Genomic DNA, 17,284 nt, shown 5'->3' with positions numbered 1-17,284 from the left:
ATGCAATATATCAATTAAAGGTAATCATATAGCTAACGTCTCTCGCATTGCATGGACTCATATGCCAGCAGCTGACCTGACGTCTGGGCTCGGTAATTCAGTGCCCCTACGAATTAATCAGGTCGTCGGACTGATTTATCCTTGGCCTCTACGAGGAGTCTTCCTGCACCAGAGACATCACAACTTTCTCGTCCACGGTTCCTTCTCTTTACCGTTAACATTCCAAGCTGTTTTAGCAGTCATGAAAGACAGGAACGATGAAGCTGGTTCCAACCGTTTGCAGCAGACTAACAATGGCGGCACTGAGCCGAACGAAATACCAACCTCAAATGTCGAAATGGACAACCACACACCCGAGCCTCAGAAGTCAGTAAATCTCAAGTCAGCCCTTGAGGATCGGGATCTCAGTCGTATCGATCAAATCTTAAGGGAAAGTCCAAGCCTCGTATACAGGCCGTTGGATGGGAAATCCAAAGAAACACCTCTACACGTCGCTTGTCGAAAGCAATGGCGTGATGGTGTAATGCACCTCCTCAATCGACGGGACATCGGGAAGTCTTTCGATCAGGAGGATGCGCAGGGATTCCTACCTCTTCATCGCGCGATCGACGGAAACTTGGGGTACGGAGACATCCTTAAGCCCTTGATCAAGGGGTTGAATCCGAGTGACCTAAATTCAACAACGAATGACAACGACACTGCAATCCACCTGGCTGCAGGAGTTGGCAATGCAGCCGTGCTGGAGAAATTATGCCGTATGCTGCCGAAGGATGTGATTGATTCCAGGAACAATGCAGGCGATATTCCGCTGCACCTGGCAGTTCGCAATGGCCATCTCGAGGCTGTGAAGACGCTGTTAGCTGCTGATCGGTCAGATGGAACGATCCCCATTTTGTATCGAGACGGCAACCAAGACACACCTATACATGTCGCAGTTCGCCAAGGGCAACCGAAAATACTCGAGGAACTCCTCAAAGAATGGAATTATAAGGAGCTGGTAATTTTCGACAACTATGAACTACGAGATGGAGGAGGCAAGGCGCCGTTGCATATAGTTGCCGAATTGGACATAGAGGAGGAGAAGGCGGTAGAGCTGTTACTCCAGATCCTGGCGAGGTGCACAGAGCCAGATCTTTTGAATGAGGTTGAGCCAAGCATAGGATGGACTCCCCTGCATTTTGCGGCCAGCAGAGGCCATGCATGGATCGCCAAGCTTTTGCTTGCAAATGGTGCCGACAATAGAAAGACTGATGAGCTTGGGTTTTCCGCTGCTGAAGTCGCTCGCAGGGAAAATCATGTCGAAACCGCCGACTTGATTAGCCGATTTGATCGACGAAGCTTCCGACCAGGGCTTGAAATCGATGGGAACAATGTGAAAGTTGACGACAACTTCTTGGCATTGAGTTGGCCGAAGTGGGACAAGGCTGTTCAACAGCAACGTAGGGCGCCAACTCGACTGTGGCCACAGCTGACTCCAGTCCATCAGTTGATCTTCAATACTAACGATACCTATCATAAGGCTCAATCCATCGATCGGGGGCGAGAGGAATCTGTCACAGTGACTTTTGGCAGACCGGGGAAAGAGTCGGCGGAAACGGCGGAGGCTGGGATCATGCTTGAAGCCATTGAGCTTGCGCCCATGCACCAGGCTCAAATCCGCTTGTCTTCGTGTGTGAATGAAGGTTGGATTATGGAAGAGAAGTCCAATTACCAAAAAACCCACATCCTGGAGAAAGTGATGGATGCACACACGCAAAGTAAGAAACGCGCTAGCCAGATCTATCTCTACGAATCCAGCGTGCTTCAGGACAAGGATCGATCAACACGATGGATACACTTCCCAGCAAACAATGTGAGTACCAAAATAATGATAGCTTTCAAAATACTGGTGCTCTGTACTGATGACTTCAACGTCTAGAGAGATTGGATCGAGGTGTGTCGCAGGGAACAGTCCTAAAATGTTTGGGTATCAGGTGGAATTCCGTATTAACAAAGTCTTTAGGATCTCTGCAGGTGTATGTACTCACATGGATCGTTGCGCAGCGAGGTTATTGGAATTCTCCGATTCATTGAGGACTGCTTCCAGGAAGTAGAGGGGTCTCAGAAGTACTGGTACCGCAAGCACGGCTTTATTTCCCAATTGCTTGAGAAGATCACGGATCCGCCCCCAAAAGAGCCCCTAAGTGAGTACCCAAGTCTGACATCAATATACTGATACCTCATCCACAATCTCAAATTCATCATGTTAACGTACAGTATACTCAGGCGGGCATGATACAGCGGAGCATCCAGAAGCGACGTCTCGGCACGAGCCTGCTGCAACCGAATCTGGATACGCGAAACAGCCAGAAGACAAATATTCTGCTTATTCTATAGTGGTGAGTACGCATCTGCCTCCAAATTCACATCACGCATGTGATTTCTATTGTCATGCCGTGCTAGTACACTGCCATGAAGCATTGAATCTGATACAAAAAATCATATGCGCTCGTAGTTCCCTTTGCTCGATATAGACATGATTGACCCGGGGTTTCGCTATCCACTGGATCCGGGCATTGAGAACCGGTACACTGATCCTCAACGTAGCCCAACGGAAACGAGCTCGCAACGAGCGAGTCGGATGAGTTCCTTGAGCCATGATCTTGCACCGTTGATGGGCGCTAATCGACAAAAAGTACAAAACCGCTGGGCAAATAACATGGATACTCTCAGGCAGAAGAAGAGAGTTCATTTGTCTCGAAGTCTCGATCATTACTGCCATCAGCAAGTTTCGGGCAAGGAACTCCAGAAACGTGTTCAAGATCAAGTTCTTACCAGGTTTATGAAGCGTCGGCTCGGCCAGGAAATGTCGCCGACGGAGAATTCAGAATCTAGCCCCCTGAGGGCCTTCTTGAGGTTGTGTTCAAACGTGGTCAAAAAACTACGTTCGTCCATTACAGAATCTCGCGATTTACTTCGCCCTACCCTGTCCTTAGAGGAGGGACTGGAAGGAGGCATAAGAGCAAGAGAGACAGCTGGAATTACGACGAGGCTCAATGCCGCCCTTTCGCCATGGCAAATTCTGGTTGTACCTCAGCTATGGCTATGGAAATTCGACAGTGAGTTCAAATTTTCGAAGTACAAGCGATACGCACGCGCGTCTTTATTCTGACTTGAGGCTCGTCGTAGACCTGGTTATTACTGCTTTTCCGGAGAGATGGGGCACAGACCATCGCAATGCCCTTCTGGACGCCATACGGGAGAGGGTAGAATATCTTGATGTCGATCGCGAAGTTCAACCCAATAGGCTGGTGACCGAGATCCTGAATGCGTGTGCAGAGTTCAAACCGACCTTAGATGTTGGAGAGCAGAGGCACACATGGACAGACGCATTTGATGATGAAATTCTTTCAGTGGTAAGTCAAATGAGCCAAAGTTCTTCTTGAGATCAAGATGGGACGTGCTTGCTCGAATGAATCACAGATCCATATCATTGTGCTGAGTGGCTTACAACATGGACCCAAGTCTCGGGATATCAAGGATTGCTACTCTCACTTCGAAGGCAATCTCGGCATGTCTGCAGAGAAGTTTTCCAAACAATTTGTCACCCCGACAAAATGCCTCCGATCCATCGACGACGTACTGGACGAGTTGACCAGTATCAAACGCATCTTCCAAGATCAAATACAGGTTTGGGAGAAGGTGCACAGTGGTGATAACTCATGTGCGGTTTGTCGTGGGATCGAATACAGCCGCGAAGACGAACGCGGGGAGGAACCTGAGGAGAATCCCAAGAAGGATCGCGAAATATGTGTACCAAACGTGTTACCCAAACGATCTTTAGAGCTTGTTGTGAGACTGGAGGAAGACGCACTGAAAGTGCGAGAGTCGGCGAGTATTTCTTTCGTGGCAAGTCATGGCCGACTGCTTCCAGCGCTGACAGCTTAGGACAGGTTGTGACACTTCTTACCCTCCTTCAGGGGGAGGCGAGTACAGAAAATGCTCTCAAAGCAAACGAACAATCCAAGATACTGGCCGTATTCACAGTAGTAACAGTGGTTTTTGTAAGGCCTTGCCCTGACGGTTTGTGTCTTTCAACCCGAAAGACTAGCTGACGAAGTAGGCGCCTCTGTCATGGGTTACCAGCCTGTTCGCACTCGAAATACCAAGCTTTCCCCCCAACTGGACTATAAAGGACCTCAGTCTTGGATCATGTATGTCTAAATACCATTATTCGGACGTTCTCATCCCGACGTCGGAATTTCCTTGCCACACAAAAACTAACCTTGCGAAATTTTTCAGTTATCACCGTTCTTGTCACTCTCGTCATTTGCTTTTTGTCATGGCCGCTCTGGATGCTGTTCTATCGCAATTCCTTCAGGAGAAAGCGGGCCCATGGTAGGCAATGATGATGTGGAGAATTCACTGTCCGCCAAGTGATAGCGAGCACTGCGTAGTGACTCTCCAGCAGACCAATCAATAGGTCTTTTTCCGGGGAAACAGGGTAGCAAGTGATCAGGATTACTTTGAAGAAGAATGTCTGCGTTGAAATTCCACACGAAGTCTTCAAATTGGGCTTTCTGCCAGAGGAACGTTGTGCCATTTGACTTACATTACATATTGGGGACTGTGGCCGAGCCCGTAATTTTGAATATTAGTTTGCTGAATGAATCCCATCGGATCCCACTACATGCCTATGTTGTCTCAAGTTCGTCAATTACGAAATAATGAGTATTAAATCTCTTCTACATCATATTTTTTTTTTTAAAAAGCCACACTCCTAATCCACAATAATTTCACATATGTCTCGGAGAGTTATCGTAGTCCGTGAATTTGTTCGGGTCGACAGCGGATCGAATCCCATCGCTTTTCGGTCTGAAGGATGCTTGTATCGGACTTGCTCCAAGTGTTTTTTTCGAGCGGGTCATGTTGAATGGTCCAAAGTCAGTCGGTCTCGACAGAAAAGCTGTTCAACAAACTCTTTACAAAGGTGTCTCGCCTAAATCGGGAGTCGAGTGGAAACCTCCTGAGTAACACTAGTTTGCGCTGTCAAGGTATAGATAGAAGAGCCACCGGAGACGGCACATCCAGTGTGGACAGCCAGCTCAGTGATGGTCTTCGCTCTGGTATTTGTGGTGGTGAGTGTTACCACAACCACAATGATTGTCTGAGCAGCGTAAGGCGGATAGCTGTCAGCACCGGCTTTATATGAAAGGCCAAGGTTTAAGAGATAGGTGATGCCTCGAAATATCATGCCGGACAAGTCAATCAGTGAGACGCAAGTTTTGACTACAACCGCGGATCTGAGTCTATTCTGATGCTTGTGCGAGCGATTTCTAGTAGAGCAACTCGTCAATGGATCGGGCCGCTAGCAGGTGAGGCAATTCACAAGCAGTATGGATGATGGCACCTGTATTGAGAGTGATGCCTTGTATGCAGCCCTCACAAAGGTTTCATTGAACGTCGGTGCCACGGCCACAATTTTGGTTGTACTAAGGCCGAATGTTTTTCTGGATGTATATTGCGAGAAAGAAAACCCGCATCAAACTTTTAGCAGCAGGGCACCTTGCCCGTTACAGCACATGCCATATGTAAATAACAAGAAAATGCGACGGCAAGTTATTGGAAGTCTTTGTCTCCATATCTTTCCTGCCACGTTAAACAACGACCTGTCCCAGCAAGATCAAAGATTTAAAATATGGGCAGCAGAGAGTCCTGCTGGTTCTACGCCCGTGTTTTGCCGCAATGCATGGCGTTCAAAATCGGAGTCAGTCGCAGCACTAATTATCACTACCTAAGCTACATGCGACTTCTATTCAATACTCAACAAGCTGAGATTCTGGCTCCCAATATGCGTGTATGTGCGGAGATCTCAAAATTCTGATTTGCAGATAGATTCGGAATCAATTTTTCCTTGATCAAGCCAGTCGTTGAGCAAAACAAGCCTGAGGAATACGCTTTCTGGCCGATTGGGCATGTTTTGCCGGCCAGATCTGCAATGAAACCACCAAAGAGGTGGGTCAATTCTGGCTTTCGCCTCAAAGCTAGCCCGAAATATGGGTAACCTCCAATACCCCGTGGGGAAACGTGGGGGAAGCGGGCAAGTGCCGAAGACGGAGAATTGAAGGTATATCATCGGTTGTCATCGTCATGCGCTTGTTTCTTTGCCTCGAACGAGCCACCTCTTCGCATAAGCCTGCCAGGTAGCCACAATGGGTTTCTTGGACGCGATGAAGAGTCGAAGCGACAGCCCTCCCCGAGAGCAAACACCTCCGGAGTCCTCGCCCGCGTCCGACCCCGACACCAAGGATGCAGGCATAGACGCAATACATCAAGAAAATGCGACTATCACCCCCACCACAACGAGGAAATGGAAATGGCTCAGTTCATCAGCCGGCGCGGACACCGCCGCGACGTTGTTTGACGACGGGTCAGCCGAGCCCTACACCAAGAGCGACGAGAAACGACTCGTCCGCAAGATCGATTTCATGATCATCCCGTACCTGGCCGTGTGCTACGCCTTCTTCTACATCGACAAGACGACACTGTCGTACGCGGCCATCTTCGGCATCCGCGAGGACCTCAACCTCAAGGGCACCGACTACAACTGGCTGTCGTCCGTGTTCTACTTCGGCTTTTTGGCTTGGGCTCTCCCGACAAATTTTCTCATGCAACGGCTACCTCTGGCCAAGTACTTGGGCGCCAATATATTTTTGTGGGGCGTGCTGCTTATGGCACAAGCTGGAGCGAACAACTTCGCGACGCTGGCTGTTCTCCGAGCGCTGTCTGGGGCAGCGGAGGCCTGCGCAGATCCCAGCTTTATGCTGATCACAGCTATGTGGTATACGAGACGGCAGCAGCCGGTGCGTATCGGGTTATGGTACACGGCCAATGGCTTGGGCATCGCTTTGGGTGGCCTGCTCGGCTACGCAATAGGACACATCCGTGGCTCCCTGCCCAGTTGGAAGTACGAGTTCATCATCATTGGTGCCCTGTGCAGCGGATGGGGCATTGTGCTGATAATTTTCCTCCCTGACTCGCCCGTCACGGCCCACATGCTGTCCAAGAGGGAGCGGCGGATCGCGATCGAGCGCCTCAGGGGGAATCAGACGGGCGTCGAGAACAAGACCTTCAAGGTGGGCCAGGTCATCGAGACCCTCAAGGATCCAAAGACATACTTCTTCTTCCTGCTCGCCACGGTGCAAAACCTGCCCAACGGTGGGATCTCCAACTTTGGCACGCTCATCATCAAGGGCTTCGGTTTCAGCACTCTGGGAACTACCCTGCTGCAGATGCCCTACGGAGCGCTGATTGGCCTTTCAATCCTGAGCTGTGTCTATCTTAACGACTACTTCTGCACGAAGCTGCAGAAGAACACGCGGTGCTGGTTCATCATTCTCTACACGTTGCCAAATATCGCTGGCGCTTTTGGTCTGAGATTTGTGCCCACAGACCAGCACATTGCTAGACTCTGGTGTTACTACCTGACAGGGCCATATAATGCCTCATTCGTACTGATTTTGAGTCTCGTCACGGCTAATACAAGCGGCCACACCAAGAAGGTGCTGACGAACGCCATCATGTTCCTTGGCTACTGTGTTGGTAAGTAAACGTTCCTTCATCCAGACCCAACATCGAACCATGAAAACTCTGACACAGACCTCAGGAAACATCGCGGGGCCATTCTTCTTTAAGACCGAACAACAGCCGACGTACCCACTTGGCATGGCGAGCATGATTTTCTGCTACTTGGCTTCGGTAGTCCTGATCCTGGTATTCCGGACTATGCTGAGCATGGAGAACAAGAGACGGGACAGGAACTCGAGCGGCCAGGAGCAACCAGATCTAGATGAGACAGCGTTCAGCGACATGACTGATCGAGAGAACCCAAATTTTCGTTATGTCTATTGATGTGGCTGCGCATTCTTGATGGGCCGGAAAAGAAGACTTCCTGGTCAAGTTCTCTTTAGCTGCATAATAGCCAGTATTACACAGTGTTCATGCCATCGTTTCTGGACTAATTCGGAGGAAGATAATGTCATCTTCCGCCGCAAAGCCAGATTGTCCCCATTGAACACCAAGCCCTATGAACTCAAAATTGCCGTCTTGGAGAGTCTCCCAAAGCGCCCCTCAAGCACTGGCAGTTTTGTGAGACGCTCTAGCCGTGGCAAAGGGGATATCGATAAGGAGAAATAGATGCAGTATGTGCGACTGAGCGGTTATATAAAAGACTGGCCTCTTCATCCTCATGCGGACAGAAATGACATCCAATTGCACCGAAGTGGAGGGCCTCGAACCGAGCCATCCTCCAGCCACCGCAGAGCCTCCACCCTTAGTCCCAAAACCATCTAATACAGATTGCCAGTAAAGCCATATGGTGCTCATGAAGCGCCGCCGTATTTCTACCCCAGATCGCAGATCCAATCCTTGGCACAGCTCCACAGCCCATAGAATCCGGGAATCCACCAGCGATCGCATGCACCCGACACTTCACCCGGCTGGCTCCAGTCTCGCTTTCGTTCCCAACATGCACAAAGCGGAAATTGTAAAGTTAATCCCAGATATTAATATCGTTGTTTTATCTTTTACAAAACATACTTTACTGCTCGAGAAGCGAAGCACTCACCTCCCCCTCACTTTAACACGATGTTATTTTGCCAGAGGCAGCTCAACAGGAGGGGTGACCATAGAGGTAGGTAGAAACCCGATTTCAGCCTCACTTAATTGTGCAGAGGCTGCCTTCGCTAATGAGCTCAATTCTGACGGGATATTAGTGGATATCAGCGGCGCTTATGTCCTTTTGACAGGAGTTGCACATGACGGCTATCCCGTCGCCATCTTCGTTGACCGATTCTGTACTAGGTCTTACATTCAGCTGGGTCTTACATACAGAAAGTCGGGCCATGAGACCAATATTGCCCGGAGGTTCTATTTCTCGGGCGTGTCCAATCAGACCATTTTTCCTTGCCACACTGTAACAGGGACGTTCAAAATGTCCTCTTCATCTCGGCTCAACATTACGCATTCGCCATCCACTATCCTTAAACTTGACCGTGAAGTCCTCCCGTCCACCCCTCGCGCCATATCACCGCAGTCTCAGCGATGGCTCTAATAAAAAATCAGACCGATATCGCATTGCTTTGGGAGGAAGCTTTGGACAACTACAATGGAGTTGCAAAAATTGACATCAGAGCCTTATTGTCTAACAAGAAGAGCGTGTCGTCTATCGTGATGGAACAGCAACACCAGCTGGAATCATTTGGGGCCTATCGTCACGACAAGGGAAAACTTGACAAGCTGCGCAGCTTCATATCCTCAAATGCGGACATCATCCAGGGTGCTGCAACCCAGGTCGCCAGCGCTGCCAGCGCTGCCTTTCCTCCGAGCTCGGCCATTCTGACCGCCTTCACCTGCGTCATGACAGCTTCGAAACATGTAACCGAGGACTACGACATGATCGAGAGCTTCTTCGACATCATGAACACGTTCCTTCTACGCCTATCTCTACTTGAGAACAAGATACCGGCACAAGTCGCGTTCCAGAAACACCTCGTATCCGTTTTCTCCTCGTTGCTCAGTCTCAGCGGCCTCGCCCGATCGTACTGCATTGAGCGCAGATTCCTCAGGTGGGCGAAGGCACTCGTTGAGGGCAAGGATCCAAAACTCCAAGATGCCTATGCCAAACTACACGAGAACCTCGGGAGACTGGAGTCGGCAGTCATGATACAGACGCTTAGAACCACTATAGAGGTCAAGGAAGAAGCCATATCAGCCAATCAGGGCATCAAAGGACTCCAGACCCAGTCCAAGGAGCTTCAGCTCTCACTCAACATCAACACTGCCTTCACCGAAAAGACGCTTTCTGTCTCTGTGGAAACCAACTCGGAGGTAAAGCACATAGTCAAGACCCTGGAATCGATGAAGAAGACGCAGTCCAAAGGCAGAGAAGTAAAGGACAGAACTCTGAGATCCGGGGCTAGTAAACCTGCCAACTTTGAGCGCCTGAAGAAGGAGCTTGGTTGTCCCGCCGAGTCTCGCATGCTGGAGAGGCAGCACGACCTGGAGATATTGTCAGTCAATGGCATTTTTGACTGGATTGAGAATGATGAGAGTTTCAAAGACTTCGTCGATGAAGATTCGTCCTTCTTACAAGTCGTGGGAGCGTCTGGGATGGGCAAATCGACACTGTCATTCAAAATCTGCCGGCTCCTGAAAGATAGATACCTTCATGACCCAACAACTTGCGTTGCTTCTTTTTACTTCGACGAGGAATATGCTGAGATGAAGTCAGTCGCCAACATGATCCGATGGTGTGCCATCGAGGCGGCAAAGAAAGATACAAACTATTGCGAGAAGGTTTTGATGGAGCTTCGGCAGAACACTTACTCTTTGGAGGATGATGCGATCTGGGAGAAACTGATCACGACCAAGTACGGCAAAGACTCTGACCGGAGACTGATTCTGATATTGGATGGAATCGATGAGATTGACGAAGAGGAATCCGTGAAGCTTCTGAAATGTTTTCACGAGGTCAAAAGCCACGACTTGAACGTCCAAATCGCCTATACAACTGACACAAGCAAAGAGTCTGAATTGGCTTCACTCGAGTCTAAACGTATTGACCTTGTCAAGAGCAAGGTCGGGCGAGATATGCAGAGATTGGTTTGGCATCGGACTAGGACCCAGCCGAGACTCCAAAAGTTGCGAGTCGGCCTCCGAAAGTTGATCATTCGCAAAGTGACAAAGCAGGCTGACTGTGAGTACATTAGCCCCCAGATCGACATCAAGGCGCTGACAGCCGGGCTCGCGACAATAATGACTCAGGCTGTCCTCCACTGCTCGGCTGCCCAAGTGTCTATGTGGTATTGTCATCAGCTAACTCTCTCTAGCATTCCTGTACATCGAGCATACAATGAGGAGACTGAACTCGCTGGGCCGTGAAGGCCTAATCCTGAAGGAGCTCGAGCATCTCCCCAGCGATATTGAGTCTCTATATGAGACCATTCTTGCTGAGTGCGCCAAAAATAGGAATCCAGATGAGCGCGAGCTCCTGAAAGGTCTTTTTGCGTGGCTTGCGTACGCCAAGTCCAAGCTGAGAGTTGGAGAGGCCAATATCTTGATTGGATTAATGAAGACAGAGATGTCCATGAGCATCGAGGAAGAGCTTGACGGTCGGTTGTCAAGGCTCCTCCGCGTGTCGGGCAACGACGACAAGCAAGTCGGGGATGACGACTCGAGTGAGAACGAGCTAGACCAAGTGATCGAAGAGGACAGTGAAAGTGCTATCCAGAGCGCCAGTGACGCCGACAATCTCCTTGGATTCCAAGAACGATCGCTAAGAGCATATTTCAGGCGGCCAAGCGATGATCCAGAAGGCTTGAGATCTACCGCCACACAAGCCCATGTTACTATATTCAGCATGGTTTCTGCCATATTGTCGAAACTGAACAAGGGCGAACCTAGCGCGGCGCAGAGCAGCTTGACAGATTATGCTGCCAAATGGGTCTTCACACATCTTCTGGAGATCGGGGTTGATCAAGTCAATGACCGACAGGCAGCGGTCGTGCTGGAGAGTTTGTTCAATATCCTCAGCAATAATAACGATGCCCTGAAACCAATAGAGGCGCTCGCCGAGGGCAATACAACCATATTCGAGCTTCAAACCGACCTAGAAGCCGTCCTCGAAGCCTTAACTAGCTGGTCGAAGCGAGCCATCAGGATGTCATCCAACAGCCTCTCATACGAAGCCATCAACTTCTACCGCCCGCTTCTGCAGGAACCGTATCGCGTCTTCATTCCCATCGCTCGTGCCCACATCAACAACTGGTTTGCTGCACGCTGGCAATCCGACTCATATGCCGCATTTGGCTGCGCACACTCCTCGCTTCAAAAGGGCCAGAAGCTGCCAGAGTTGCGTCAGAACCAGGTCCTGCTTGAATACTTTCAGGGATATGAGAAGAGCGGCGTCATCAGCCAACAATCTTTCGAAATCATTAGCAATGTGTTCTGGGATGTGGCGAAGACCTCTGCTGCGTACGAGGGCATCGGAATGGCTATGAAGTACGTAGATCTGTACGAGGCTGCCATCAACCAGCTCGACCTTGGGCTCGGCGACGGGTCGATTGATGATGTGGTGCGGTTCGGTCTCCTTTCGAGCAAAGGATCCGCTTTCCTTGCCCTGAGCAGCAGTGCTGAGCCAGGGGAAAAGAGGGACCAGCTACTGAGCAAGACCTTGGAGACGTACGATCTGTCTTTGACGGCTTATGAAAAATTTGCCGGATCGGACAAGGAGAGCACAACTGTCAAGTCGGCAGCCGCGTACAATTATGCAACCCGCGCGCAGGCATTGGCACTTACAGGGCAGATTGACCTGGCCCTTTGCGACGTTAAGAGCAGCCTGGATCTCAACCCGCCAAGTTTAACAGTGGATATAATGTTAGAGTTGGTCTCTGCCTGCGTCGCCGCACATAAGCCAGAACGAGTCATGAGTATTCTCCAGGCTGTTCCGCCAGCATCTCTAGCCGATTATCTTCTACTCGGCGAGACCGCAGCCGCGCAGGAAGCGGCGAAACGATCAGGCGAGGGGCAGGCCTTGCTCGGACTCTACGAATCGACGGTGAAGTACTTGAAAACCCTTCAGGGGCCGATATTGGGCGACTATATAGCTGAGCTAAACCTCCAGGCGGCTATATTCTCTCGTGATGCCCTGGGTGAAGATGGCACGGCCAAAAACTACCTGAAGCAGCTCATCAATGACCCGAAATCCGACGTGTACACGATACTGAGGTCGTGTGGTCTCCTGTGCGAGCTGCAAAGTGAAGAATTCCGGCGGTCCAACAACCCCATTGTCAAGAAGACAGCCCTCGAAGAGACGAAGAACCTACTCACCAAACTGTCCGAGGTGCTCGGGAGCGGCTTCAAGTCGGCTGAGTCCCACGTCTCCTTGGTTCTAGCTGGGATGCTCCGCAAGCTTGGCTCGGCGCTCGAGTGGCAAGATCTAATGCAGGCCATATTTCAGAGCTGCGTCAAGGATCTGAGCGACGACGTCGGCTGGAACGACTCGTGGAGCTTTCGGCGCCTGGCACGTGTTCTCATGTGGATCGAAGGGATGGAGACGCAGGCCCAGATCGCCATGACGGCACAATTATATGTCATCGACGACGAGGTGCGCAAAAGCGATCTCGCGAAGGAGGCTTTAGTAGAGCAAGCGCCATCGAAGGTCGAAGAGCAGTCGAATGGGCAGCATCCGGACAGTCTACGGGAGCCATCCGAGGCTGCGACACAGGCGGACGACGGAAGCGACGCCGTCACGATTGATTCGGTCTTGGAAACCCATCTCGCCCCCACCGCAGGGACACCAGATGTGTTCAAGACGAGCGCTGTCGAGCACGAGCCTAACCAAGCCGCGAGGTCTGGCAGAGACGACAACGCAATTAATAATCCGCAGACGACAACGACAACAACGCCTGCTGCCGAGCCGAAACCGGGCACAAATGCCGCACCGCCTATTACCTTAGGCGGAGGTGCTAGTAACGATGACAGCAGCAACCCCATGAACGAGGGCCTCGGGGGAAGTGAGGGCTTCTCCTGCAACTATTGTAGTAAGAACGTGGTTGACTGGGCGCACGGCGGCGCCTACATGTGCCTCTACTGCGTTGACTGCGATATCTGCGAGGAGTGCTTCGACAAGCGGGCCGCGCGCCACAGGGGGGAGTTGGAGGCTGACTGGCGCGTTGTCTGTCCACAGAGCCATAAGTACATCCGGGCACCGGTGGAGGGGTGGAGGGGCGTTAAAGATGGCAGGCTGCGGATTGGTGGCGACGAGATTCCTTCCAAGGAATGGCTGCGGGGCGTGGAGGACCAGTGGAAGGCATACTGGGACCGATACTGGATGGACGAAGATGCCCAGTCGTAGTTTATATTTGCAGCGTGAGAGAACAGGTCACATTTGAAAGGCTGCCTTCGCCTCGAGGGTGTGATTTGGGGTTCCACGGTGAGGTCCACGTTATCCCCAGAGAGAACGAACAACCCAACTAGAGATTGTACACAAACAAATACTTTGGTCTCGTTAATTACTGCACAATTCACCTTCGAACCTGGAGACGTTGTGGCGAAGCTTCGTAAACTTTAATTAATACGTCATATAAGAAACATGGAAATTGAACAGGCTTGCTATGTGGTTGGTGCCAATCGGAGTCCCTCCCTGTCTGTACTACAGATGAAGCGGGGGCGCATCACGGCATTTGGACAGCGATGATGTTCATTTCTCCCTCATCTATTTCTTGGTGATTTATATGAGGGCCCAAAGATCCAAGCATGACCCACGATGCACTGCTCGACCCGACGTGCGAGGTCTGTCGCAGTGGTATGCTTTGGCTCGAGCGAGAACTTCTATCAACCGAGCCGCATTTCAGGGGAAGGGCTGCTAAAAGATTCGACCACGCCCGTGTGGACTGGTACCCTACCCTAGCCGGCCTGCGAGAATCTGCAGCAGCTGGTTGTGAGCTATGTCGGCTGATACGGGCTGCCGCGCTCTCGAACGATGCAGCCAATGTTTTCAAGGATCAAAGTGTCAACATCCAGGATACTTGCATGTTGCGAATCCAAATTGGGTTTGTTCGACAACGGGACAAAGCAGAGCGCGTAAAACGCAGGGTTTCGGAATCGGAACCCGAGATTATGACTGCTGGTCTACATTTTCAATTCCATCTCGCTATAGGAGAGCAAAGCATCCTCACTTCCAACCTTCGCCGAGGACAATGGAAGCCAAGTATCGATGTATATATGATGTACGCTATGGCTCGTTGCTGCATCAGTCTCCCTGTGACGTGCAAGCCACACTCCGGCCCTCGAGCTGGGACTACTGGATACTTCCGTGCTTTGCAGCAGCTTCCACCACCTTTACAGCCATATGCCCTTGATCAGGATCCAATTAGTCTTATAAAGTCAGCTCTCCAACGTTGTACCTTGAGCTGCGGCCATTCTCGCGATAACGACGAACCGTTTCTACCGTCCAGGCTTGTTGATGTAAGAGGGGACATACTCCGGATCGTCAAGAACACTGAAATCGGGCCAGAAGATCGTAACGATCTGAAATACCTAGCACTCAGCTATTGCTGGGGTGGTATGTCGCAGCTTACATTAAATACCTCGACTGAGTCTTGGCTCTTGTTTGGCTTCAGCCTTGACGATTTAACGCCAGTGCAAGCGGATACGGTCTCCGTGGCAAAAGCATTATCGATTCCATATATTTGGGTAGACGCTCTCTGCATACGTCAAGACGACTACAATGACTGGGATCATGAATCGGCGTTCATGGATAAAGTATATGCTAATTCCTTTGTCACTATCTGCGCTGTATCGTCCACGAATTGCCAAGAGGGATATCTTCATCGCGATGGTACTCAGATACCCATGTGCATCATCGGCTTGGGAAGCCAAGACATGACACCTCCTTCGTGTCTCATACAGGCACTACCAATCATTTCCCACGGGGATCCTTATCGACCATTGACGCATGAATTGCAATCCAGCACTTGGAATCGCCGAGCTTGGACATATCAAGAGAATGCTCTTTCGACCCGGTGCATATTCTTCTGTCACTCTGGTGTACACTTTCCCTGCTCTAATTTCGAATGCTCGGAATATCTTGGCGTCGTGGGCGAATCACGATTCAAAGGTTCATCACCCGCGAAGACGCGAGTTCTCTTACGCGACGATTTTACCAACCCAGAGGATCAACGAAGTCTCAACTTGGCTTGGGCACAGGTTATATCCGATTACTCCAGACGCGACATCACCAGAGCCACAGATCTGTTTCCGTCCCTATCTGGACTGGCCAAGGAGTTCTCTCGTCGATTTGGTAGCCAACAATACGTTGCAGGATCATGGAAAGCAGAGCTCTTGAAAGGCTTGATGTGGCGGGTAGAGGAGGAAGCCATGCAACCTCTCGATAAACGTCTGTCATTCGAATTGCTACTAGAAAAGTTGTGTGGTCAGCCATACATTAGTCCATCGTGGAGCTGGGTTGGCCGTGAACAACAGATACAGCCTTGCGATCAATTCTCACCAAGCGGCATACCTGACTATGAAGGGGGCAGCATATCATATCCTGCGTACAAGCGTCTGGAGTCTTCGGTCACACCACTGACAGGGAACATCTTCGGCAAAATCTCCACTGCCAAGCTCATTTTGGAGACACACATTTATCATCTTGCCAGCGGAGCTCTTCTTCCAGATAAACAGCCATCAAATCACCCTATAGTATACCACAATGGACTGCCTGTTCAATTGGGAGGTAAAGACGGCCCTTTGTTTCAGCTCGAATTAGACTGGAAGTTTGCTGGCAACGAAGAAGACTTGGACAGCTTAACGCTAGCACTTCTAGGAAGTTCTACCGTTAGCGAGGAATACTCGGATCATCCATTTGAAAAGAAAGTAAAAAGCAAGGAAAAACGCCCTTTTGGCTTAGTCCTTCATTCTGCGGCTGATAATGAGCAGTATTTGCGTGTTGGAATTTTTAGCATACCAGGAGAGGCCCTTATTCAAGATGAACTGCCGCACTGGAAGTTTTTTGAGAACTGCAAGGTGCTACCAATACAGGTGCTTTAGTAAACAAGTCGTACTACGGTTTGAGACATTTGTCCGCAGCTCAGAAGGGCAAGCGACAAGGCGCCCACGACAGGAAGACTTCGTCATCATCAGCTGGTGATCCTCGAAAGGCCTAATGTGGTCAAATAGGTTTTCTACTACACTAAGAGCCTATGTATTGCGATATCGTTCAAAGGCAGGAGATGGCCGATGGTTCCTCAACGCTTCCCAGTTCGCTCCCAATTATCGGAGTGTGCCTTGCGGTGCGAACATAACATCTCTTACCCGGTGGCAACGAGGGTTACGAAATCTTCCCAGTCGAAGAAATATTGGTATAAGAGGCATCGCAGGTGACGATGAGAGGTATGGAATTTAATGTACTTTTCTTTGTCTTCTTTCAGGGTGCTAGATAGTCCCGCCTCCTATTCGAACAAATCAATATCCGATCCCTTTAATGAAAACATCATGACGACTGTAGATCAATCAGCGGAACATCGTCTCCGCAGTAGCATCCGAGTTGTGCTGGGCCGAGATGAGTGCCATGGGAGGCTGAAGCGTGCCTCATGGAAGCAGACCAAACAGCCCAGTACAACCACCACATCCAAGCTCGCAGTAGTCACAATCATGCAAGCAAAAAGGCTCAAGGTCATGGTCGATGATATGCCATTCTCATTCCCCCTTTGACACGAAGGGGTCTCTCCTCATCTCATTCTAT

The 17,284-nt window shown here is 50.4% G+C and overlaps 4 protein-coding genes across 4 annotated transcripts; all 4 read left to right on the top strand.

Moving 5' to 3' along the window:
• Window positions 1-241: 241 nt before the first annotated feature.
• J7T55_013939 (uncharacterized protein) lies at window positions 242-3,927 on the top strand (the record flags this gene model as incomplete). The annotated part of the gene is made up of 7 exons (XM_053140862.1): window positions 242-1,852; window positions 1,919-1,933; window positions 2,003-2,183; window positions 2,257-2,378; window positions 2,495-3,098; window positions 3,169-3,395; window positions 3,463-3,927. The coding sequence occupies 7 exons, from the start codon at window positions 242-244 to the stop codon at window positions 3,925-3,927; spliced, it is 3,225 nt and encodes a 1,074-aa protein (XP_052996276.1).
• A 2,282-nt stretch (window positions 3,928-6,209) lies between these two features.
• On the top strand, window positions 6,210-7,890 carry J7T55_013938 (uncharacterized protein; the record flags this gene model as incomplete). Its single annotated transcript, XM_053140861.1, has 2 exons — window positions 6,210-7,581; window positions 7,646-7,890. The coding sequence occupies 2 exons, from the start codon at window positions 6,210-6,212 to the stop codon at window positions 7,888-7,890; spliced, it is 1,617 nt and encodes a 538-aa protein (XP_052996275.1).
• Window positions 7,891-8,625: 735 nt separating this feature from the next.
• J7T55_013937 (uncharacterized protein) lies at window positions 8,626-13,894 on the top strand (the record flags this gene model as incomplete). Its single annotated transcript, XM_053140860.1, has 4 exons — window positions 8,626-8,671; window positions 8,754-8,953; window positions 9,103-10,735; window positions 10,869-13,894. 4 exons carry the CDS (start codon window positions 8,626-8,628, stop codon window positions 13,892-13,894), a joined length of 4,905 nt encoding a protein of 1,634 aa, XP_052996274.1.
• A 401-nt stretch (window positions 13,895-14,295) lies between these two features.
• J7T55_013936 (C6 transcription factor) lies at window positions 14,296-16,706 on the top strand (the record flags this gene model as incomplete). The annotated part of the gene is made up of 4 exons (XM_053140859.1): window positions 14,296-14,768; window positions 14,997-15,103; window positions 15,182-16,581; window positions 16,635-16,706. The coding sequence occupies 4 exons, from the start codon at window positions 14,296-14,298 to the stop codon at window positions 16,704-16,706; spliced, it is 2,052 nt and encodes a 683-aa protein (XP_052996273.1).
• Between the last annotated feature and the right edge of the window lie 578 nt (window positions 16,707-17,284).

The sequence above is a fragment of the Diaporthe amygdali genome (genome assembly GCF_026229845.1).
Source record: "Diaporthe amygdali strain CAA958 chromosome Unknown NODE_7_length_1459731_cov_64_868725, whole genome shotgun sequence".
In the NCBI taxonomy this organism is placed as follows: domain Eukaryota; kingdom Fungi; phylum Ascomycota; class Sordariomycetes; order Diaporthales; family Diaporthaceae; genus Diaporthe; species Diaporthe amygdali.
The sequence above is the reverse complement of the archived record's forward strand: the minus strand, read 5'-3'. Positions and strand labels throughout refer to the sequence as shown.